Source organism: Rhinoraja longicauda, chromosome 17, assembly GCF_053455715.1.
Source record: "Rhinoraja longicauda isolate Sanriku21f chromosome 17, sRhiLon1.1, whole genome shotgun sequence".
In the NCBI taxonomy this organism is placed as follows: Eukaryota; Metazoa; Chordata; class Chondrichthyes; order Rajiformes; family Arhynchobatidae; genus Rhinoraja; species Rhinoraja longicauda.
The window spans coordinates 3,910,765-3,936,213 of NC_135969.1; the positions used below are offsets into that span (position 1 = coordinate 3,910,765).

The following is a 25,449-nucleotide window of genomic DNA, read 5'->3' on the forward strand; positions in this document are numbered from 1 at the left end:
TTACTGAGGAAATCTCAAATGTTCCATCCACAGGGAAGTGTTTAAAAACAAAGTTTTTTGGCATTAAGATATTCCAGATGTTTTACACTACACTGTCATTACACTAAAAGTACTTAAATGCAGGAAACAATAGGAATGGCTAAACCTTTGAAATTCCAGTGCTTGTGTATTTGCCGCTAGTGCGAGACCTCACTTTGGATTTCAATGTGAGATCAGCGATCAATGTGAGATCAGAAAAACATGTAAGAGAGTCAAACTTTAGTTTAGAGATACAGGATGGAAATGGGCCCTGTGGCCCACCAAGACCGTGCTGACCATCTATCAACCTTTCACACTAGTTCTACGTTATTCCCACTTTCGCATCCGCTCCCAGCACACTGGGGGAGATTTACAGAGGCCAATTAATTTACAAACATGACCGCCTTTAGTTGTTTGAGGAAACCTGCGCGGTCCCAGGGAGGACATGCAATCTCCACATTGACAGCGCCTAAGGTCAGGCTTGAACCTGGGTCTCTGGTGCTGTGAGGCAGCAGTTCTATTAGCTGTGCCATTGTGTTGCCCCTATTCCCTTAATGTCTTAATAACTTCACAATTTCACCTACGCTTTTAAATGTTTATCAAATCTGATACTATTCCATCATCAATTTTTAAAATACTATGATTTACAATATCTTCAACACAGATCTTTGGTTGCATCATGCAAATATGAATTATTGCTCGTTTCCTACCTGGCAGCTCAATCCATGCACTCACTACCCTCTGTGTGAAAAATAAACTTGCCCCGCACATCCCTTTTAAACTTTAACCCCCCTCACTTTAACGCCATGCCTTAAGCTATGTCTTTGATATTTCCACCTCAGGTGAAAGGTTCTGACTGTCTACTTAATCTATGCCTCATAATGTAAACATATCTCAATAATATATCTTCACTTAAACCCAATCCTGAGTATTATTTGCAATGCAATTTATTACCTGGAGCAAAAGGTAGGGAAAAGGACTGATGTTCCATATAGAAGATTAAATGGCCATCAGAACACTTTTGATGCCACATAGAATTAAAGAGATCCAGAGGGAAACAATAGCAGCAAACTACTGCCTATGGTTCATTCCTAAAGTTTACCATTTGACATTTCTGGGGGATTTTTTAATTTGTGCCTCCCCACATCAATTTTTGTGCAAAGAGAATTTCCATTTAATTTCTAATTGTATTTTCTTCCCTTGACTTTAAGCATGGATGAGGTCCAGCCATTATCACTTAATGGTTTGGCTGCAGAATATGTATTCATTTTTCTGTGGGAGTTATTATTGTAAGAAAGCAGATTGATTAATTTCCCCTTCCCATAGGACCTTATTGTGCAAGAAACATCAGCGTTAAAACAAAATGCATCACACATCAAGTATTTTGAATGTGTAGGAAGAAACTGCAGTTGCCGGTTTAAATCAAAATGTAATATACTTTTTATCAGGTTTAAATCATAATGTAATATACTTTTTATCAGGTCTCCCCCCTCAACCTCAGCCGTTCCAAAACAAAACAATCCAAATCTTTTCTATGGACAGCCTCTGTCGCTTAAGAATCATTCAATGCCAAAAATTCAAATTTTATTATAAAATTTGAGGTCATCTTTATACATTTTACATGAATCAGAAACAACAACCATACCACACAGGTTTTCTCACATAATTTATTGTGAAATGGTGTTACAGTGTGAGAAACAGTGGATCAAGAACAAAAAATCATTACGCAAGGTTGGAATGTAGTATATTAGGCTATATTAAACGACCATTCAAGCATTTCTGGTTCATCTTATACAGACTTAAAAACATTTTGTCTTTTAGGGAAAATTTTTAATGTAATTTGCAATGCCTTTAAAGACACAACAGGGGAAAAAAGATTTGTTCAATATGTTTTGCGAAGTACTTAAAAATTTTCTATTGTGATTCATTTCTTGTGGCTTGGATTTATTAAGAGCAAATAAATTCTCAATGTTCAAATATTAGAGTAGAATTAAGTATTGTTATTTAAAATAATGGAGTTATGATAAACAATAAAATTATTTCCTTTGGTTTGCAAACAGTAAGTTACTGCTTTATTGATGTTACCCCACTTAAATGCATTGGTCAGCGTGGAATAAATCACTCTTAGGAACTGCTAATTCAATAAGTTATCCCACGGAGGGCAATACTTTTTGTTCATACACACTAGTCCCAACTTAGCTGTAGAATTAAAAAATAAATACGTAAAATAACATATCTCCACTTAAACCCAATCCTGAGTATTATTTGCAATGCAATTTATTACCTGGAGCAAAAGGTAGGGAAAAGGACTGATGTTCCATATAGAAGATTAAATGGCCATCAGAACACTTTTGCTGCCACACAGAATTAAAGAGATCCAGAGGGAAACCATTGCAGCAAACTACTGCCTATGGTTCATTCCTAAGGTTTACCATTTGACATTTTGGGGGTTTTTTTCATTTGTGCCTCCCCACTTTTTTGTGGAAAGAGAATTTCCATTTAATTTCTAATTGTATTTTCTTCCCTTGACTTTAAGCATGGATGAGGTCCAGACATTATCACTTAATGGTTTGGCTGCAGAATATGTATTCATTTTTCTGTGGGAGTTATTATTGTAAGAAAGCAGATTGATTCATTTCCCCTACCCATAAAGAATCACTTGTTCACTGACCTTATTGTGCGAGAAACATCAGCGTTAAAACAAAATGCATCACACATCAAGTATTCTGAATATGTAGGAAGAAACTGCAGTTGCCGGTTTAAATCAAAGATAGACACAAAATGCTGGAGTAACTCAACTGACAGGCAGCATCTCTGGATGGGTGATGTTTCGGGTCAGGACCTTTCTTCAGACTGAATACTCCAGCATTTTGGCATTTTGTGTCTATCTCAAGCACTCTGAAGTCAGGTTTTTCTACAGCAGCATATTCAGCAAGTGGCTGTTTCGTCAAACACTTATACTCAGTCGGCCAAGGTTTTTTTTTATTTAGATTTTTTTTTTAGAGATACAGCGCGGAAACAGGCCCTTCGGCCCACCGAGTCCGCGCCGCCCAGCGATCCCTGCATATTAACACTATCCTACACACTAGGGACAATTTTTACATTTACCCAGTCAATTAACCTACCTCAATTAACCTACATACCTGTACGTCTTTGGAGTGTGGGAGGAAACCGAAGATCTCGGAGAAAACCCACACAGGTCACGGGGAGAACGTACAAACTCCGTACAGACGCCGCTCGTAGTCAGGATCGAATCTGAGTCTCCGGCGCTGCATTCGCTGTAAGGCAGCAACTCTACCGCTGCACCACCGTGCCGCCTGCTGGTCCTACCAGTTGCTAACTCTCCTTGCCACTCCCATTCCAAATTTCCTGTCCTGGGTTTCCTCCATTGCCAGAGTGAGGACACGTGCAAATTGGAGAAACACCACCTCATCTTCAACTTGGGCAGCTTACAACCCAATGATATGAACACTTAATTCTCCATTTTGCAAGTAACTATCAAACCTACTCTACCTTCTTTTTTTTCTCCCCCTCTCTGTGCCCACCGGGATACGCACCCATTTGTCCAACAATCCTGCCCCCTTCCCCACCTTATACCTACACCCCTTCCTCTGGCCTCCTAATTCATGCCTCTGCTCATCTAATCTCGCACACCTTTTCATCCCTGGCCTGTGTCCACATGTGCCAAACTACCCCGCTCACCTGTACCTCCCTATCACTTACCTGGCTTTGTCTACCTCTCTTACAGCTCTCCCCCTGCTAATACAATCAGTCTGAAGAAAGATCCCGACCCAAAACATCACCTATCCTTGTCCTCCAGAAATGCTGCCTGACCCATTGAGTAACCCCCGCAGTGTTTTTTGCAGTATATTCTTTGCAGTTTTCTTCACAATGGTCTTTGTGCTTTTTTTTTATGCAAGTACATTTAGAATGTATTAAATCAGCAATAATTAATGTTACAACAGCATTTTACAACTTAGCATGTCCAAAGCAAGTAATTCCCAGGGAATGGCGTCCATTCTGTTTTAGGCACCTGGTGACAGCATGACATGGCCTGCACTCACAACGAACAAACGACTGCTCTCTCCCTTAACAAATGTCATAATTTCAGGCAGAACCTTCACTGTAACAGTGAATTTTCCATTTGCTGCACCAGCATATTTCTATAGGACCTTACTGTTGTTGAATTACAGATAGTTATCTGTCTCACAGATTAAATTAAACCTGCCTGAACTCATTTTAGGAGCACTTTTCCTAAGATTTTCATCCCAGCATACAGAGGCGAGTTTGAACCCTAGTCCCTGAGCTTGTCGAGAGTATGTAACCCACTTCAGCAAAATGTATGTTTGACACACACTAACGTTGTAAAACGTCATGACATTTTGACTCTCATAATGTTAACACAATCAGAAGTTGAAATATTTGCCTATGGAAGCAAATATACATTGGCAGGATGCTTGATCAAGCAACCATTTAGCAAAAGGAAGTGAAACTACTGGAAATAAAAAAGAAATGACTTGACAGGTGTGCCTGATTTATACATCAGCATCAGCTTTCTCCCTGGGTTGTTTAGAATGGTCTGCAGAATTGGTTGCCCAGAGCATTCCATCAACCCAGCAGTCTGATGAGGTATTTTCCTCTTGCCTATTTGACTGCAAGTGCCAAAAGCAATCAAAGCTCAACACCATCCAGGGCAAATAATTCCCCCTCTCATTTATACACTCTGGATGCATGGTAGATTTAGATTTAGATTTAGATTTAGAGATACAGCGCGAAAACAGGCCCTTCGGCCCACCGGGTCCAGCCCAGCGATCCCCGCACATTAACACTATCCTACATACAATTTTTACATTTGCCCAGCCAATTAACCTACATACCTGTACGTCTTTGGAGTGTGGGAGGAAACCGAAGATCTGGGAGAAAACCCAGGCAGGTCACGGGGAGAACGTACAAACTCCGTTCAGACGGCGCCCCGTAGTCAGGATCGAACCCGAGTCTCCGGCGCTGCATTCGCTGTAAGGCAGCAACTCTACCGCTGCGCCACCGTGCCCGTGGGGTACTTGAACACCATCTCCCAAAGCCAAGATGCTGCCATCAAGGACAAGGGCAGTAGGCATGTGGGAGTGCAACCACCTACAAGTTCCTCTCAAGTCAGTTACTTGGAAATGGCTACCGTTGCACGGCGTAAATGCTCCCCAACAGCATCGTGGGAACATCTTTAGTAGAAGAGCTGCAGAAATTCAGGCCGACAACATGTCTCCAAATTTTCAAGGGGGATTTTTTGGTTATAGACTTAAAAAGATGGCCTGGAGAGTTGATACTCCTGTAAATGAGTAAAAAAACAAAACTGTTCTATACATGAACAAAGATCATGCCATGCAAAGGTTATATAGTTATCTGCTTATTAGAAGGAGAACCATGTTTCAGTGCAAAATAAACTTCTTCAATATAGTAAAACCTTGTTTCAAGAACCACTTTATAACGGATTTTGGTTATTGTGGAATGGTCCCCCCCCCCAATTCACACTGCCTCCCCATCCACTTGTGATGCAGGCTTCCGAGGCCCCCCCCCCCCTGACTTGCAAGGTGCACCAGCCTTTCACACACCGCACGGTCCATTTGAGGCGGCTATTGTTAGGGACAGCGTTTTCTTCAGGCCATCGCCACCAACACGAGGCGCTCAGTCAACCATGGGGCTCCCTCCGCTCTCACCAGCTGTTCCTTCACATCGCTCGACTGCCACCACCACCTCCTCCTTCTCCCGTCGTTACACCTACTCGGCCTTTCCCTCCCCCCCTCCAACCCCCACCCCCCCCCTCCAACCCCTACCCCCCCCCTCCAACCCCCACCCCCCCCTCCAAACCCCACCCCCCCCTTCCAACCCCCACCCCCCCCCCTCCAACCCCCACCCCCCCCCCTCCAACCCCCACCCCCCCCTCCAACCCCCACCCCCCCCCCTCCAACTCCCACCCCCCCCCTCCAACTCCCACCCCCCCCCTCCAACTCCCACCCCCCCCTCCAACTCCCACCCCCCCCCCCCAACTCCCACCCCCCCCTCCAACTCCCACCCCCCCCTCCAACTCCCACCCCCCCCTCCAACTCCCACACCTCCCCTCCAACTCCCCACCCCCCCCTCCAACTCCCCACCCCCCCCTCCAACTCCCCACCCCCCCCTCCAACTCCCCACCCCCCCCTCCAACTCCCCACCCCCCCCTCCAACTCCCACCCCCCCCTCCAACTCCCCACCCCCCCCTCCAACTCCCACCCCCCCCTCCAACTCCCCACCCCCCCTCCAACTCCCCACCCCCCCCTCCAACTCCCCACCCCCCCCTCCAACTCCCACCCCCCCTCCAACTCCCCACCCCCCCCCTCCAACTCCCCACCCCCCCCTCCAACTCCCACCCCCCCCCTCCAACTCCCACACCCCCCTCCAACTCCCACCCCCCCCCTCCAACTCCCCACCCCCCCCTCCAACTCCCACACCCCCCCTCCAACTCCCCACCCCCCCCTCCAACTCCCCACCCCCCCTCCAACTCCCACCCCCCCCTCCAACTCCCACCCCCCCCCTCCAACCCCCACCCCCCCCCTCCAACTCCCACCCCCCCCCCTTCAACTCCCACACCCCCCCCTCCAACTCCCACACCCCCCCTCCAACTCCCACCCCCCCCCCTCCAACTCCCACCCCCCCTCCAACTCCCACCCCCCCCCTCCAACTCCCACACCCCCCCCTCCAACTCCCACACCCCCCTCCAACTCCCACACCCCCCCTCCAACTCCCCACCCCCCCCCTCCAACTCCCCACCCCCCCCCCTCCAACTCCCCACCCCCCCCCCTCCAACTCCCACACCCCCCCTCCAACTCCCCACCCCCCCCCTCCAACTCCCCACCCCCCCCCCTCCAACTCCCCACCCCCCCCCCTCCAACTCCCACCCACCCCCCTCCAACCCCCACCCGACTCCCTCCCCTCCTCCTCCCCCGGAGAGGCCGACATACTCCACCCTTGGAAGCGTCAGCAGGTGAGAGGGGAGGGAGGGAGCCCCATGGTGACCGTGTTCATCTCGTCGGTAGCGGAGGCCCTGAAGGAAGGTCCGACCCCTGGGGCTCTTCAACGTGAGCCGCAACAACAGCCACGTCAACCGGTGATGAAGGAGCCCGAGCGGCTCGCTGGTGCAGACCAGCGGGCATTGCCGCCCAGCTTTAAGGTGAAACGCCACAATGTCCTGGAGTAGCTCAGCACACTGAATCAGTCTGTAGAAGGGTCCCGACCATTACCTATCCATGTTCTCCAGAGATGCGGCCTGACCCACTGAGTTACTCCAGCACTTTGTGTCCTTTTGTGTATTAACCATCATCTGCAGTTCTTTGTTTCAACTACATACAAAGTCTGAAGAAGGGTCTCGACCCGAAACGTCACCCATTCCTTCTCTCCTGAGATGCTGCCTGACCTGCTGAGTTACTCCAGCATTTTGTGAATAAATACCTTCGATTTGTACCAGCATCTGCAGTTATTTTCTTATACAAAGATACCGTACTCGGTTGAAACAAAAAAACGTCAATAAAAAGGACATCTATTATAATGATGGTTTACTGTATTCCACCGGGTGGCGCCGTACGATGGCTGCCTCGCCAACGGTCTGTCTCGCCCTTTTCTGCTTTTAATGGTTTTAGTCTGTTGTTAAATGTATGTTTTAGTGTATTTATTGTATTGTATTATGTGGGGGCGTGGGGGAAACTTTTTTAAAATTTCTTCCTCGACGGAGATGCGACTTTTTCCGTATCGTATCTCCGTCCGCACTGCAGCCTAACATCGAGGAGCTGGTGGCCTCTTGCTGGGGATCGACTTCGGGACCCCCCCTCCCCAACCATGGGAGCCTGCGGACTTACAAGGGGACATACAACGAGATCTGGGTGTCCTAGTGCATCAGTCACTGAAAGGAAGCATGCAGGTACAGCAGGCAATGAAGAAAGCCAATGGAATGTTGGCCTTCATAACAAGAGGAGTTGAGTATAGGAGCAAAGAGGTCCTTCTGCAGTTGTACAGGGCCCTAGTGAGACTGCACCTGGAGTACTGTGTGCAGTTTTGGTCTCCAAATTTGAGGAAGGATATTCTTGCTTTTGAGGGCGTGCAGCGTAGGTTTACTAGGTTCATTCCCGGAATGGCGGGACTGTCATATGTTGAAAGACTGGATCGACTAGGCTTGTATACACTGGAATTTAGAAAGATGAGAGGAGATCATCGAAACGTATAAGATTATTAAGGGGTTGGACACGTTAGAGGCAGGAAACATGTTCCCAATGTTGGGGGAGTCCAGAACAAGGGGCCACAGTTTAAGAATAAGGGGTAGGCCATTTAGAACGGAGATGAGGAAAAACTTTTTCAGTCAGAGAGTTGTGAATCTGTGGAATTCTCTGCCTCAGAAGGCGGTGGAGGCCAATTCTCTGAATGCGTTCAAGAGAGAGCTGGATAGAGCTCTTAAGGATAGTGGAGTCAGGGGGTATGGTGAGAAGGCAGGAACGGGGTACTGAGTGAGAATGATCAGCCATGATCACATTGAATGGTGGTGCTGGCTCGAAGGGCCGAATGGCCTCCTCCTGCACCTATTGTCTATTGTCTTAACATCGTGGAGGTTGCGATTCCTTGTCAGGGATCGACGGGAGCTCCAACCATGGGAGCTTTGACCGCCCCAATCGCGGGAGCTTTGATCGCCGACTGCGGATGGTTCGACTGCCCCGACTGCGGGAGAAAAGGAGGGAAGATGATAATATGTTATTGCCTTCCATCACAGTGCGCTGTGGTGGATGTTTATGTTAACTTTTATGTAGTTGTGTGTCTTGTTGCTTTTTTGGTATGATTGTATGGTAAATCAAATTCCTTGTATGTTTTTACATACCTGGCTAATAAATTACAATACAATACAATTACAATTCACAGAATTGCTGGAGGTGGACACCAAATGTTTGTGGGCAGTTTCAATATTAGTGTAATGTCACTTCTTCATTGCAAACAATGAGACAAAAGTGTTTAAACATGAACACTGCATTAAAAAGACTATCGAAAGGAAAAATCAGAGAATTTTTGCAACTTAAAATAATTTAAACTGCACCTTTGCCGTTCAAATGATAAAATAAAGAGACAATAATCAGTGGCTTTAATTCTTGACTGTGAAATTTCTACATTAGAGTTGTTTGATGAGATAAAATCCTTAATATATTGAGCAGTTAAAATGCATAGGTTGTGTGAAAGGACATACACCCGACCCTGATCTTCTGACAGGATTACTAATTGTTGCATGTAAAACAAAAATCTCATCTTTGATCGCAAGATTTGTTGAACATGGTAAATCTTTACATTTAAAATTCAACTTATTGAAGTGGCAAGTGCCCACAAAGTTGACATGGTGCTGAAATTTATAGTCACATCGTCGCAAGTACAGTAAATTAGCACTTAGCAATATTTAAAAGAGGACGATCTTCTCATCAACTTTCTGGGTAACAAAATACATTATAACATACTGACAATATAAAAATGTTCTTAACACAAAAAATGGCCACAATCTTATCAGAAGAATAATTAAGAGTAGCCTTGCACTGTTGCTATGGCACGAACTAATCATATAAACAGGAAATAGAAAACTACAGATACCACACTGGTAACCATGAGTATACACCAACCTACATTAATACACTTATGTCTGGTTGTGGGCAATAGATTGAAGTGGGGAGAGGTAAGAAAGAAGAAACGTGACATATGATTTGAATGCTTAACAGCACTCTTAACAGCACTCCAGTAAAAAATACTCGATCAATAACATTTTCAAATGTTAGTTTGCAAACACTGTTTCATACCTCACGGGTTGCCTTAATCAACATTGGTAGTGGTATTTCTATCTCACAATTAATGCCTTTTGTCATAAATTTAAAGTCATTTAAGAGCACCTATAAATTATACAACGAGTTTCATCAATATACAGTATTTCACAATAGTAACTTGGTAAAAAAATCCACATTGATATTCATTCTGAATGTGGCTGGAAAACTTTTTTTTCAAAATATAACATATTTTATAGAGGTTATCCATAAAGAGGGCAAGTTGTTCTTTTGCTATGCTATCAAAAGTTAGTGGGATGACACAAAGATCGTTGACCATGACAATGTTAACATTTTAACTACAATGCTTTAAAACTAACATTTATAACTGAGGGCAACTCTGCCAATGCAGAGGGAAACCATATGGAAGACAATTAGATATTTGAACCAAACCGGGCGACTTGTTTTTAAAAATCTGCATTTTCTCCCTTCAAATGCAAGTTGAGCTCACAGGTAAAAGCTTTATAAAGAAGCATTAGTTTGGCACATATTTTTCCAACTTATAGATCAGATCCACAGCAGCATCAATATTAGGTACTATGTAGTCTGGATCACATAAATCAGCATCAAACCTAAAGTCCCTGTGGCCATGAAATACAGGTCCTGTAATCAAGTCCTCGTGGCCTTGCATGTCATCCTTACAGGGGTTGTACACTCCTGTGCAAACCAGCACAGACTTACAGGACGTGGCAGAGCCCTGCATCAGTTCACTCGTCAGTACGTTAAGATCTTCATCCTGAGAAAGTGTGGCTGTTTGTTTTCCTGCAGCTACTTTAGCGTGCACCAGGGCGCCTTTAGCAGAAGATTCCTCCTCAAGGTAGCGGTTGTATAGGTTTGCACCATAAATGTCAGTCATTAAATTATCCCTAAAATAAAATAAAATTGACTTTAAGCGCACAGCCTCTGTGCCGTCTGTATGTATGAGGTGCGTTAGAATTTACCAGGGTAAGCTAGAATTTCTCCGTTCGGTTTCACCTCCAGAATCTTCCTCAAGATCCTATTTCTTTTAAACTTTAGCTCCTGTGCTAATCCCAATTCCACTTCAATACAGAAAAACAAGCATTTATATTTTTCACCACAGTCAAGTCTTTCTATTTGTGTAAGCAATCTTTATGAAATCTGTAATCATACATAATCATCTTTCTGATTATCTTTCTTATTATCTTCCCTGACATATTTCGCTCTCCTATTTTACTCTTCTCCCTATCTCCTAACGAAGGTTGTCAAAGTGTCATTTGGACACTCCCGCCGAAATGCACGTTTATAACCTTGCGTGGTAACAGCACCAGACTGAGAAATGACTAGCCACCTTGCCTTACAAAAGGCACATCGAGACTGAAGACGTCTCGACCCGAAACGTCACCCATTCCTTCTCTCCTGAGATGCTGCCTGACCTGCTGAGTTACTCCAGCATTTTGTGAATAAATGCCACAGGAAGTAGTTGGGGCAGGTACTATTGCAACGTTTAACAGACATTTGGACAGGTACATGGATAGGACAGGTTTGGAGGGATATGGACCAAACGCAGGCAGGTGGGACTAGTGTAGCTGGGACGTGTTGGCCGGAGTGGGCAAGTTGGGCCGAAGGGCCTGTTTCCACACTGTATCACTCTACGACTCTATGAGTCTAGTTCTGACATAGTAAAATACACCTTCATGCAAATTATACTACAGGCCTGTGCTTTTACTGGGATTTGGTTGTCCCTAGCGATCCTGGGAATTGGGAGGGGCAGATGGCCGCAAGTATATTTTTATTTACTTACATATATTTTTGCAAACTTTCTAACTAAACGACCAACGTACTCTTAAAGGCTCGTCAACTTCCTGAATTCCTCCACCCAAACCCCAAACCGAAATTAAGGTTGTGCGCTCCCAAGTTTGAACTCACTGAACGAGACTGTTCCTTCCACAAGTAATAACAAGTGTACTTTAAATTAAAATCACTCAGTAAATGGGGTTTTTGGTCTCTGGAAATTGCACCTTTTTTTAAAATCTAGTTGCAGCCACTTACCCAATCGCGTAAAGTGTGTGAATAGGCTTCTGCCATCCTCTTCCAGCTGCCTGAGCCCTTATTAAACACTCTGCATAATGGTAGGTTAATTCACTTGGCTTGCCTAATACCAGCTCATATTTCAGTTCTTTGCCTGTGATCTTCTTGTAAATCTCTTCAAGACACAACACAAATATTCCATGGCCAAACCTGTTGAGTCAAAAGGGAACGTTTTTTTTAAAAAGTCACACTGCAGAAAATCACTTTAGTTTAGAGATACTGCGTGGAAACAGGCCCTTTGGCCCACCGAGTCCACGCCGACCAGCGATCCCCGCACTCTAGCACTATCCTACCCGCTAGGGACCATTTGCAATTTTTACTGGATGCCAATTAGCCTACAAACCTGTACGTCTTTAGAGTCTGGGAAGAAACCGGAGCTCCCGGAGAAAACCAACGCAGCTCACGGGGAGAACGTACAAACTCCGCACAGACAGCACACGTACAGGATCAAACCCGGGTCTCTGGCGCTGTAAGGCGGCAACTCCACCGCCGACAAATATTGATAGGATTTGTAAATTTACTTTCTGTCTCAATTGGCATTTGCCGTACGTGATTGCACTGTTTAAACTCTGGAAACGGGAAAGAACAGTTCACTGAACGTCGACTTCTCCAACTTCAGATAGCTCCTCTGTCCCTCCCTTCCCCTCCTCCTTCCCAGATCTCCCTCTATCTTCCTGTCTCCACCTATATCCTTCCTTTGTCCCACCCCCGACATTAGTCTGAAGAAGGGTCTCGACCCGAAACGTCACCCATTCCTTCTCTCCCGAGATGCTGCCTGACCTGCTGAGTTACTCCAGCATTTTGTGAATAGTTCACTTATACCCTATGCCCTGACCTACCTTGGTGATTTCCCCTCTGCCACCCACATCAAGTCTGTGTTACAAGCCACCACAGGAATGTGAGAGGAAACCAACGGTTGAGGATTCCTGTCAGGGTTTCCACCAGTCAGGAGGACATCAATGATCAGCTGAAGGTGTGTTTCCCATTGGACCGGCTCACAAAGCAGGATAATAGCTAAAGATAAAATTGAAGAAGGGAAGAAGAGAAAAATTAAAGCATTTGCTGCCTTTGACCCAAATTTAGAAAATTGGACTCAGTACTATTCAATTCAACACAAAGAGGTGCTTTCCACCAATGTATCCTTAGGTTCATAATCTCTCTCACACATGTAGAAGACCACAGCATATTTAAAGATATGAAAATGCTGTTGATAATATAAAGATATTTACGTTGTGACATTGTCCATTTCACTGAGATCAATACAAATCTCTTTCAGAGGCACTCGTTTACGACAATGATTTTTCTACTGCGCCTCCATCTTGTGGGATTCAATACAAATACTGACATATACATAGATAGGATCCATATACAAGGAACTGTGTCAAACCAAGGGTGGTACAAAAGAAAGGAATTTTAAGTATATAACAAGAAACTACTGAAGAAATTAATTGGTGTAAAAGGATGAAAAATCCCTGCAGCGGGTGATTCCAGAGAGAGTGGTAATCTAGGCAATTATGGAAGATTCTCCGTGGATTATAATGTAGATAACATAATGCCACAATTCCAAGTGAGTGCCCTTCATAATGATTGGGACAAAGACCCATCATTTATTTATTTGCCTCTGTACTCCACAATTTGAGATTTGTAATTGAAAAAATCACATGTTAAAGTGCACATTGTCAGATTTTATTAAAGGGTATTTTTACACATTTTGGTTTCACCATGTAGAAATTACATAGTCCCCCCATTTCAGGGCACCATAATGTTTGGGTCACATGGCTTCACAGGTGTTTGTAATTGCTCAGGTGTGTTTAATTGCCTCCTTAATATAAGGAATAAGAGAGCTCTCGGCACCTAGTCTTTCCTCCTGTCTTTCCATCCATCACCTTTGGAAACTTTTATTATTGTTTATAGACAATAAATAATAGGTGCAGAGTAGGCCCTTCGAGCCAGCACCGCCATTCAATGTGATCATGCTTCCGCAGTCCACAATCAGTACCACGTTCCTGCCCTCTCCCCATACCCCCTGGCTCCGCTATCATATTTATCAACATGAGGACCAAAGTTGTGCCAATGAAAGTCAAAGAAGTTATTATGAGACTGAGAAACAAGAATAAAACTGTTGGAGACATCACCCAAACCTTAGGCTTACCAAAATCAACTGTTTGGAACATCATTAAGAAGAAAGAGAGCACTGGTGAGCTTACTCACAAAATGCTGGAGTAACTCAGCAGCTCAGGCAGCATCTCAGGAGAGAAGGAATGGGTGACGTTTCGGGTCGAGACCCTTCTTCAGACTGATGTCGGGGGGCGGGACAAATGAAGGATATAGGTGGAGACAGGAAGATAGAGGGAGATCTGGGAAGGGGGAGGGGAAGAGAGGGACAGAGGAACTATCTAAAGTTGGAGAAGTCGATGTTCATACCACTGGGCTGCAAGCTGCCCAGGCGAAATATAAGGTGCTGTTCCTCCAATTTCCGGTGGGCCTCACTATGGCACTGGAGGAGGCCCATGACAGAAAGGTCAGACTGGGAATGGGAGGGGGAGTTGAAGTGCTCGGCCACCGGGAGATCAGATTGGTTAACACGGACCGAGCGCAGGTGTTGAGCGAAACGATCGCCAAGCCTGCGATCGCTTCACTCAACACCTGCGCTCGGTTCGCGTTAACCAATCTGATGGTATGGAGGAGAGAAGGAACTGCCCAGGATCCAAAGCATACCATCTCATCTGTGAAACATGGTGGTGAGGGTGTTATGGCCTGCGCATGTATGGCTGCTGAAGGTTCTGGCTCACTGATGATACAACTGCTGATGAGAGTAGCATAATGAATTCTGAAGTGTATAGACACATCCTATCTGCTCAAGTTCAAACAAATGCCTCAAAACGCATTGGCCGGCGATTCATTCTACAGCAAGACAACAAAATACTAAACATGACTACTTTCATTTACATGACATTGCTGTGTCCCAGACATTATGGTGCCCTGAAATGGGAGGACTATGATTAAACACAGCTGTAATTTCTGCATGGTGCAACCAAAATGGATAAAAATGGCCTAAAAAAACCTGACAAGGTGCACTTTAACCACATGTGATTTTTTTCTATTACAAATCTCAAATTGTGGAGTACAGAGGCAAATAAATAAACAATGGGTCTTTGTCCCGAACATTATGGAGGGCACTATATGTAAATCAGGTGCCAAAAGCCCAACTAACACAACAGTGCAGGAAATACGACATTTACAGGAGCTGAACACACTAATATTCTGGTGCCTGAATGCACTCTGATCCCAGATTTAGACTGTGACTCCATAACAGCAGTATCATATGGAGTAAAACATCTTGTACCATATTGCTGCAGTCAGAACTTCCAGACAACCAACACATTAGCGCAAACTATTTACAAAAATAAACATTTTCAGTTACCTTCAATGTTCGGAAGTTTTATGGGTACGGATGGCTGAAAATAAAGAATTCTCATGTCAATAGATTATTTTATTGTCACTTGAAGATAAATATACCATTTACTCTATTTATGCTGTAAAGACTTCGTAAGTTCATAAGTGATAGGAGCAGAATGAGGCCAATCGGCCCATCAAGTCTACTCCGCCGTTCAATCATGGCTAATCTATCTTCCCCTCTCAACCCCATTCTCCTGCCTTCTCCCCATAACGCCTGGCCTAAGCAGGGTTTAATGAAAGAGAAACAGTTAACAGTCCTGGAGTCAAAGACATTTCAGTGAGTTCTGTCGATAGGTCTATAACCTCAAACATTAACTCAGTTCCTCTTTCCACCAATGCTGCTTGACCTTCACGATGCTTCCAGCATTTTCTGTTTTTATTTTAGATTTCTAGCATCTGCAGATTTTTTTTTGATCTTCATAGTCTTGTTTCGAAATTCTTTAATTCAAAATTCTATTCATTCAAATTTAAACAGTACCATTCTACAAGCATCATTTCATTAAAATCATTCAATTCTTATATCCGGTATATTCATAAGCCATAAGCCATAAGTCAGAAGGAATAGGAGTAGAATTAGGCCATTCGGTTTATCAAGTCTACTCCGCCATTCAATCATGGCTGATCAACCACTCCCTCCTCCTAACCCCGTTCTCCTGCCTTCTCCCCATAACTTCCGACACCTGTACCAAAGTTTGGTATTTTCAAGGTTTAGTGTGGAAGAAGTTGTTTGACATTAACTTTCTAGGATGTTAGAGAAGTGTTGGACACGCAAGATCCACTGCAAAATAATGAATCCCAAGGTGGATCCAGGTCCTGCAAGGTGGACAAGGTTTTAAAGGCATAGCATTCAATGGTCATGACTGAATTGCAGTCACATAACTATGACTGCATGCTGTTTAAAAACTGGGTTAAGCTATTTGACATTTAGGAAGAACAGAAGGAATGGAAAAGGAGGTGGAGTAGTGCTATTAATAAGGTATGACATCAGTGGAGCAGTTAGAAGGGATCTTGACTCAGCAGATCATGGTATGGAATTACCATCGTGATGAGCAGACCGAATCAACAGTCGTGGGTCGAGAAGGGAGGGGAGAAAATATTGGTGAGAGTTACTTATCAACTTCTAAATAGAGGTTCTAATGCAAAGCACATAAAAAGGAGGAAATTAGAGTTAAATGTAACAGTAATCGTGAGTAGGGTTGCCAACTGTCCCGTATTAGCCGGGACATCCCGTATTTTGGGCTAAATTCGTTTGTCCCATACAGGACCGCCCTTGTCCCGTATTAGGCCTGGGGGGCGCTGTAGGCCTGGACGCTGTAGGCCCGGATGCTGTAGGCCTGGGGGGGGGCGCTGTAGGCCTGGACACTGTAGGCCTGGACGCTGTAGGCCCGGGCGCTGTAGGCCCGGACGCTGTAGGCCCGGACAGTGTAGGCCCGGAGGTTGGATGGGGTTGGGGAGGATGGGAAACTGCATTAAAAGCATATGACAATGGACAGGAAATTTAACATTGTCAGATAAATTTTACACGATTTGAACAAACATACTTTACTTTCAGAAACAAATGCACCCAAGTGAAAAAAATGCAAGGATTACAGGGGATATTCCTGGGCAAAACGACTGGTTTCGGGAATGCGGAAAGGGATATGGATCATGTGCAGGCAGATGAGTTCAGTTCAGCTCGACTGTTCAGCACAACCATTGTGGGCCGAAAGGCCTCTTCCTGTGCTGTACTGTTCTATGTTCTATGTAAACCAGGCTACTACAAATAACATATCTTACAATACCTTTACACAAGAGGTTATATTATCTTTTAATTCTGAGTCTTATGCAAGACAGAAATAAATGATTGATACAATGTTATTAGGATAGGTCAGAGCTCCATTTACAAGGCACAGTCATGTGTTGGACAGTTACTAAAGATTATCAATTTTAGAGTCATTCAGCACGGAAACAGGCCTTTCAGCCCAGCTTGCACTTTCTGAACAAGGTTCCCCTCGAAACTAGACCCACCTGCCCATTTTAGCCCCTGTCCCTCTAAACCGTGTACCTGTCCAATGTCTTTTAAATATTGTTATATTTTCTGCCTCAACTATCTCCTCTGGCAGCTCATTCCATACACCCACCACCCTGTGTGTGAAAACGTTGCCCCTCAGATTTCTGTTAAATCTTTCCCCTCTCAAGGTAAACCTAGTTCTTGATTCCCCTATTCTGGGTAAAAGACTCTGCGCGTCTACCATCTTTATTCCCCTCGTGATCTCGTACACCTCATCCTGCATTACAAGGAATACAATCCTAGCCTGTCCAACCTCTTCCTGAACATGGGCCCTCACGTCCTGGCAGTGCCCTCATGAATCTTCTCTGCACACTTTCCAGTCTGAGGAAGGGTCTCGGCCCGAAACGTCACCCATTCCTTCTATCCCGAGAGGCTGCCTGCCCCGCTGAGTTACTCCAGCATTTTCGTGTCTATTTCCAGTTTAACAACATATTTCCAAGAGCAGGGTGGCCAAAACTGAAGACAAACTCCAGCCTTGTACAGCCTCGTACATCTAGAACATAACATCCCAATGTCCACACTCAAAACCTTGACTGATGAAGGCCAATGTGCCGAAAGCCTTTTTGACCACTGTCACCTGTGATGCCATTGTCAATTAACTATGTACTTGCACTCCTGAATCCATCTACTCTACAACACTCCCCAGACCCCTGCCAGTTACAGTGAAAGTCCTGCCTTGGTAGGACTTCTCAAAATGGAGTGCCTCACATTTATCTGCACGAAACTCCTTTATCCATTCTCCTGCCCACTTGCCCAAGTGATCAAGATCTTGCTGTAGCCTTTAATAACCATCTGCGCTCTCTACAATACCACCCACTTTAGTCTCACCTGCATTAATTTTCTTCAACTAAAAAATTATTAAACAGCTCACCCACGTTTCTTCACTTGGGCTATATTTTCTTCTAATTTTAATCTCTTAAACGTCTCCAATGATTGTCTATGAAAAGTCTCTAAGCCTTTCTATATTCAATGACTCTTCTCAGGTGCCAGGAAATTATTGATTTCCTTTTACAAACTCCTTTTGTAAAGTTATTGCAGGGAATTGTTACTGTATAAACTTTTACAAGCCCGAGTCACCTGTTCAATTAAGTGCGTCCCAATTTCTCAAAGCCCTTCACCATATTCAAAACATGTCAACTTTCCACTAATCTTCATCAATCAAAAATCTCCAACATTTCGATACTGATGCACTCATTCAATGGATATCTCAGTGTGACACCACTGGTCTCACTCTCGCAGGGACCTTTCTATACGAGTTATGGCAGGGTCGTAGAGCAATGCCTGCAACTACCGCACCAGTGGCACTTATCTCTGCGCAAGGAAGAATATAATTTGCTTTAAATAAGGTTGCGCTTGAACAATGTTATGTTCAGCATTCAATATAAAAACAAAAGAAAATTAAAAACAAACACCCCAACATCTATTGCTACAGGGTGTACATCGATAGAGTGATACAGTGTGGAAACAGGCCCTTCGGCCCAACCCGCCCACACCGGCCAACAATGTCCCAGCTACCCTCGCCCCACTTGCCTGCGCTTGGTCCATAGCCCACCAAACCTGTCGTATCCATGTACTTGTCCAACTGTTTCCCTGGTACCTTTCCTAATTTGCGACCTCACATGTAGGTTTTAACGTCCCAGCATTGCATCGCAGTGTTGCGGTCAGTCACAATGTCCGTGTGGCTGCAGTCAGTCCGCTGGCAAAGCTGGCAATCCCTTCACAGTTGCACCATACTCCAGGCGACCCATGAGAAACCTTTGCCCTAAAGGGCCGGCCTCAGACTGCTATGCAGCAGGGGCAAGTGAAGGGGCAGAGTACAGCAAGGGTACTGCTTGAGAAACCATGCTGGGATTGTGAGCAGTTGCCCCAGTAAACTAGGGGTGCCAACTTCCTCACTCCCAAATACGGGACAAGGTGGCGTTACCACCCCACGCCCCACGTGACCTCACCCAGCAAGCAGCCACGTGCTCCCGCTCCACCCAATGGCGGCCGCCCAGCCCGGTGTGGGAACACGTGGCCGCTGGCTGGGTGTGGTCACGTGGGGCGCGGGGCGGTGACATCACCCTTTGTCCCTTATTTGGGAGTGAGGAAATTGGCAACCCAACTAATACAGGACAAGGGAGGTCCCGTACGGGACAAACTAATTTAGCCCAAAATACAGGATGTCCCGGCTAATACGGGACAGTTGGCAACCGTACAGTAAACGGACTTGCAGGGAATCCTAATTATTATAATTTAGTTTCATTTAGTTTAGTTTAGAGATACAGCGTGGAAACAGGCCCTTCGGCCCACTGAGTCCACACCGACCAGCGAACCCCGCACATTAACACTGTCCTACACACACTGGGGACAATTTACATTTATACAAAGCCAATCAACCTACAAACCTGTACGCCTTTGGAGTGTAGGAGGAAACCAAATATCTTGGAGAAAGCACAAGCAGTCACTGGGAGAACGTACAAACTCCATACAGACAGCACCCATAATTGGGATCGAACCCGGGTCTCTGACATTGAAAGGCTGTAAGGCAGCAACTCTACCACTGTGCCACCGTGCCGCCCTAATGTGTTGAATTCTTAGATCACTCCATTACTCCATTATCCTTTGAAGGCATTACAACACTCTATTGTAATTATGAACTACAGACATTGCTCTGACACGCTACAATCTGCCCTGTGATTAAAAAAAACCCTTTCATACTGAAATGTTGCTTCACACATTACAATGTTACAAGAGCCTAATTATAAGCCATCGAGTTCACTATATAAATACTTCAGAAAGGAGTGTGGTTATTATAAATGCACAGTGCGGAATTAATAAGACTCCTTATCAATGTTATAAATTTTTATGAAGGTACGCAGGTTAAAGTTCAAATAATAAAAAGTTACAAAATGGAAGAAATGACTTCAACGCAACAGAGAGCTGTTGAACCTTCACACAGAGCCATCAGTCAGCAAGTAACTGAACAGCCACAAAAACATGAAATAGTTAACCACTGAATTATATAATTCTGTTTTATATAATTCTGTTTCGAATTATATAATTATGTACCAATACATAATTAGCCCTGCGAGAATTTTTTTGTCTGTCTGTGCCGAGTTTGGCAAATTGGAGTCACTCCACACAGTGAGGGACGAATGGGTTTTGACTGATTGTAGATAATCAGGTTACTGATTGTAGACGATCAGCCATGATCACAATGAATGGCGGTGCTGGCTCGAAGGGCCAAATGGCCTCCTCCAGCACCTATTTTCTATGTTTCTATGTTTCTATGACTGAAAAAGGAAATCCTGAGGAATGAAGAAATGCATTTAATTTTACACCTTTGAAGTGAACGGTGTCCATTTGTTGCAATCGTTAGTGGCTGAAACCGAAGCATTTAAGTGAAGACAACACTCACCAACAACTCTGGCCTCCGATCGTGATCCATCATGTCCAGCAGGGGAAACGCCTCACGCAGCATTTCCATGGTAACAATACGAGTGAACCCAATACTGGTCTGGAGGTTAAGAATCATTAATTTGGTCAAAATAAAATGCAAATAGCTAAGAACGACGTTTCCCAGAAAATGCCTGCATTGAATTGTAGGAAGAAGCATGAGATTGAATCTAAATGAAATTTGAACGCAAATTTTAACAAATGACGCATATTAGGGGGAAGGGGGGGGGGGCAACTAAAAAGGCATTACTATTAAATTATTAAAATCTCGAATAAAATGCTCGAAGAGGAAGATGAATGAGATGGTCTGTGGATTTGTGCAGTGGGTGATGAGACACAACAGTGGTGGTGGTGGTGGTAGGCAGAGGGGCAAGGTGAATATAGTCAAGTGAGAGAGTACAAAGGCTCAACAATAATAGGGATTACAAACTGAAGAGTTCCATTATATTCAGTGACGAGGATGTTGCCAGGACTAGAGGGTGTGAGCTACAGGGAGAGGTTGAGTAGGCTGGGTCTCTATTCCATGGAGCACAGGAGGATGAGGGAAGATCTTATAGAGGTGTACAAAATCATGAGAGGAATAGATCGGGTAGATGCACAGAGTCTTTTGCCCAGAGTAGGGGAGTCGAGGACCAGAGGACACAGGTTCAAGGTGAAGGGGAAAAGAATTAATAGGAATCTGAGGGGTCATTTTTTCATACAGATGGTGGTGGGTGTATGGAACAAACTGCCAGAGGAGGTAGTTGAGGCTGTTCCATTGTTTAAGAAACAGTTGGACAGGTACATGGATAGGACAGGTTTGGAGGGTTATGGACCAAGCGCAGGCAAGTGGGACTAGGGTAGCTGGGACATAGTTGGCCGGTTTGGGCGAGTTGAGCCGATACTGTTTCCACACTGTATCGCTCTATGTCTCTAACTGCTCATGAACTCTTGTGTTCCTCTTATTCTGACCTCTCCCACGCTTCTATTTTAATGGCCCCAATCTTGCTGGCTGTGCTTCAAGCTTGCCAAGCGCTAGACATTGTAATCCTAACTTTCTCTACTTTGCTCTCTAATTTTTTTAAGATGCTATTTAAAATCCTTCCCTTCAGTTTAAGTAAAGCATTTTGGCTCAGTGTCATAATTGTTTTAATTTTTTTTAAATCAGCAAAACATCTTAGAATCTAAGAACAGACTCACATTTTAGGGGAAAAAAACTGCTGATGATGGTTTAAATTGAAGGTAGACACAAAATGCTGGAGTAACTCAGCGGGTCAGGCAGCATCTCAGGAGAGAAGAAATGGGTGACGTTTCGGGTCGAGGGTCTCACCCATTCTTTCTCTCCCGAGATGCTGCCTGACCCGCTGAGTTACTCCAGCATTTTGTGTTCACCTTAGTCTCACTTTTTACATCTTCAAGGCAAAATGGTGCTCATCATACCTATTGATAGCTGATGTCAAAAGGATTAACAAATGGCAACATTCATAGTTGTTATATAAAACAGTGTGGTCAGAAAATTAACAGGTTATGCGGGATGGAATGATCAGGGAGGAGGAATGATTGAATAGGGTCACTTTTTTACCCAGAGAGTTGTGAATCTGTGGAATTCTCTTCCACAGAAGGCAGTGGAGGCCAATTCGCTGGATGTTTTCAAGAGAGAGTTAGAAATAGCTCTTAGGGGCTAATGGAATCAGGGGATATGGGGAGAAAGCAGGAATGGGATACTGATTTTGGATGATCAGCCATGATCATGTTGAATGGTGGTGCTGGCTCAAGGGTTGAATGGTCTACTCCTGCACCTATTTTGTACGTTTCTTACTAATTGTTTCTTCATTTTATCACGTGGCGGCGCCTAACGGCAGCGGCTGACTAGCAGTCTGTCCGTCTTTTTTTTGTTGAGTGTCGGTGTTGGGATGATTTTTATATATATTTTTTTTGGTTGTGTATGTGTGGGAGGGGGTAGTGGTGTGTGGGGGGTGGGTGGGTGTGGGGAACTTTTCTCTTCCTCACGGCGCGGGGTGCGGCTCGGCTGCGGGGCCTAACATCCCCCGGTGCGGCTCGGCCGCTGGACTTTACATCCCGGTGCGGCTTGGCCGCTGGACTTACATCGCCCGGTGCAGCTCGGCTGCGGGGCTTAACACCGCCCGGTGCAACTCGGCTGCGGGACTTTACACCGCCCGGTGCAGCTCGGCTGCGGGGCTTAACACCACCCGGTGCAGCTCGGCTGCGGGGCTTAACACCGCCCGGTGCAGCTCGGCTGCGGGGCTTAACACCGCCCGGTGCGGCTCGGCTGCGGGACTTTTCACCGCTGGTGCGGCTCGGCTGCGGGACTTAGCTGCGCAAGGCTTGGTCGCGGGCCTTTCATCGCCCGGTTCGGCCGCGAGACGTTTCAGCGCCCGGTGCGGGGACTGTGCGGGTCGGTCGGGGTCGAGCTGTCTGTCCGTGGGCGTGGGGAAGAGAGGGGAAGTTTTGTTGCCTCCATCACAGTGAGGGGGTGTTTGGAGTCACTGTGATGGACGTTTGTGTTGGGGTCATGTGTCTTGTGTTCTTTTTTTTTTCTATGACTGCTATGTAGTTTCGTTCGGTACTTCGGTACCGAACGACAAATAAAGCTCTGTTATACCTGTTATGTTATACCTGTTATTTATTATGCATTACCCTAACCCTTGAGCCCTTGTTGTAAGGAACAACCTTTTGTATGACACCTTATTAAATGCCTTTTGACAAAACACATTCATGGTTCCTTCTTGTACACTGTAGGACCCACATCCTCAAAAATATCAAAATGTCCGGATTGAATCTAATCAGTAAAGCATAATTGAAGAAGGGTCTCGACCCGAAACGTTACCCATTCCTTCTCTCCCGAGATGCTGCCTGACCTGCTGAGTTACTCCAGCATTTTGTGAATAGAAGCATAATTGAACACCCTATACACCATCTGTCTTAACCATCCTGATTTCCCGGTGGCACAGCACTTCAACTCCCACTCCCATTCTGACCTTTCTGTCCTGGGTCTCCTCCATTGCCAGAGTGAGGCCCAACGCAAATTGAAGGAACAGCACCTCATATTTCGCTTGGGTAGTTTACACCCCAGCAGTATCAACATTGATTTCTCCAACTTCAGGTCGTCCTGCTTTCCTTCTCTATCCCCTCCCCTTCCCAGTTCTCCCATCAGTCTTCCTGTCTACGACTACATCTATCTTTGACCCACCCCCTCCCCTGACATCAGTCTGAAGAAGGGTCTCGACCCCAAACATCACCCATTCCTTCTCTCCAGAGATGCTGCCTGAACCGCTGAGTTACTCCAGCATTTTGTGTCCACCCTCCCCATAAGCCCTCTTACAAAGCCTAGTTGATTGCCCTTTCTAGATGTTCACTAGGTTCAGGTACTAAAATGCACAGAAAGACCTTTTGCACTTTCTGCAGTGATCCTGGTAAATTCCTCAAAAGGATACCTTTTAGCAATGTCCACCACTGGCCCTTGCCCAGAGACCAGGACACATTTGTCATGGTAACGTCTAAACATCCGGAGTGGACTGTGAGACATCATAACCTGATCCTGAGAAATCTGCAAGAAATACATAAAGTAAAAGCAATCAATATCAGGGGTGTGTTTATAGCAAGTTCCAGATGCTACGGTCAGGCAAACGCCTCCGCTGTCACGCTGTGAAAACGGAGAGGATGAGACGGAGTTTCTTCCCACAGGCCATCAGGACTGTTAACTTTTATAACTCCAGGGACTAAATTTTGTCTTCTCTATATTAACTTTATTAACTTTATTTATATGCTGTAACTGTAATTCTTTTTTGTGCACAATCCGCAGGCATTGCCACTTTCATTTCACTGCACATCGTGTATGTGTATGTGACAAATAAACTTGACTTGACTTCTTACATTTTGCAAAGCGGCCCAAATATTGTGGACAATCTTCTGCCTTTCACTCTCAATGAAATGAACAAAAACATTTTCCTGTCCACAAATCTACGTGACAAAAGCAATCTTCAAAGGAGCTGCAGGAATTTCACATTCCTGTTATTTGCTCCATTTCCTATTTCAGTGTAGAGATTCAGGGCAGTAATAGGCCCTTTGGCCCACCGAGCAGCGATTTCACACTAACGCTATCCTACACACACTAGGGACAATTTACATTTATACCAAATCAATTAACCTACAAACCTGTACGTCTTTGGCGTGTGGGAGGAAACCAAAGATCTCGGAGAAAACCCACGCAGGTCACGGGGAGAACGTACAAACTCTGTACAGACAGCACCTGTAGTCAGGATCGAACCCGGGTCTCTGGTGCTGCAAGGTGGTAACTCTATCGCTGCAACTCTAGCTTAGTGCACCTCAACTCTGTCTCAGAAAACACTTTCGATCATGCCAATATGGTTTCATATTCTCAAACCTGGTCATGTTTTTAACCTACTAATTGGCAAATCCAATTGGGATTTTATTTTGGTCTGGTCTCCAATGAGAGCTGGGCTCAGCCTATTTGAAGAAGGTTCTGAAGAAGGGTCCCAAACCAAAGCATTGTCTGTCCATGTTCTCCACAGATGCTGCCTGGCCGCTGAGTTTAGACTTTTACTTTTG

At 45.0% G+C, this 25,449-nt stretch overlaps 1 protein-coding gene across 2 annotated transcripts in view; it reads right to left on the reverse strand.

The window, feature by feature from the left end:
• Window positions 1-9,155: 9,155 nt before the first annotated feature.
• LOC144601575 (haloacid dehalogenase-like hydrolase domain-containing 5) overlaps window positions 9,156-25,449 on the reverse strand; it is a 46,502-nt gene continuing 30,208 nt past the window's right edge. For both annotated transcript variants that reach the window (XM_078413778.1, XM_078413779.1), the window contains exons 3-8: window positions 24,315-24,427; window positions 20,843-20,936; window positions 15,358-15,391; window positions 12,773-12,947; window positions 11,895-12,083; window positions 9,156-10,750 (exon numbers count right to left, since the gene is read on the reverse strand). In XM_078413778.1, coding sequence (XP_078269904.1) covers window positions 10,360-10,750; window positions 11,895-12,083; window positions 12,773-12,947; window positions 15,358-15,391; window positions 20,843-20,936; window positions 24,315-24,427 — 996 coding nt within the window. In that variant the 3' untranslated portion in view covers window positions 9,156-10,359. The remainder of the gene's footprint in view (window positions 10,751-11,894; window positions 12,084-12,772; window positions 12,948-15,357; window positions 15,392-20,842; window positions 20,937-24,314; window positions 24,428-25,449) is intronic.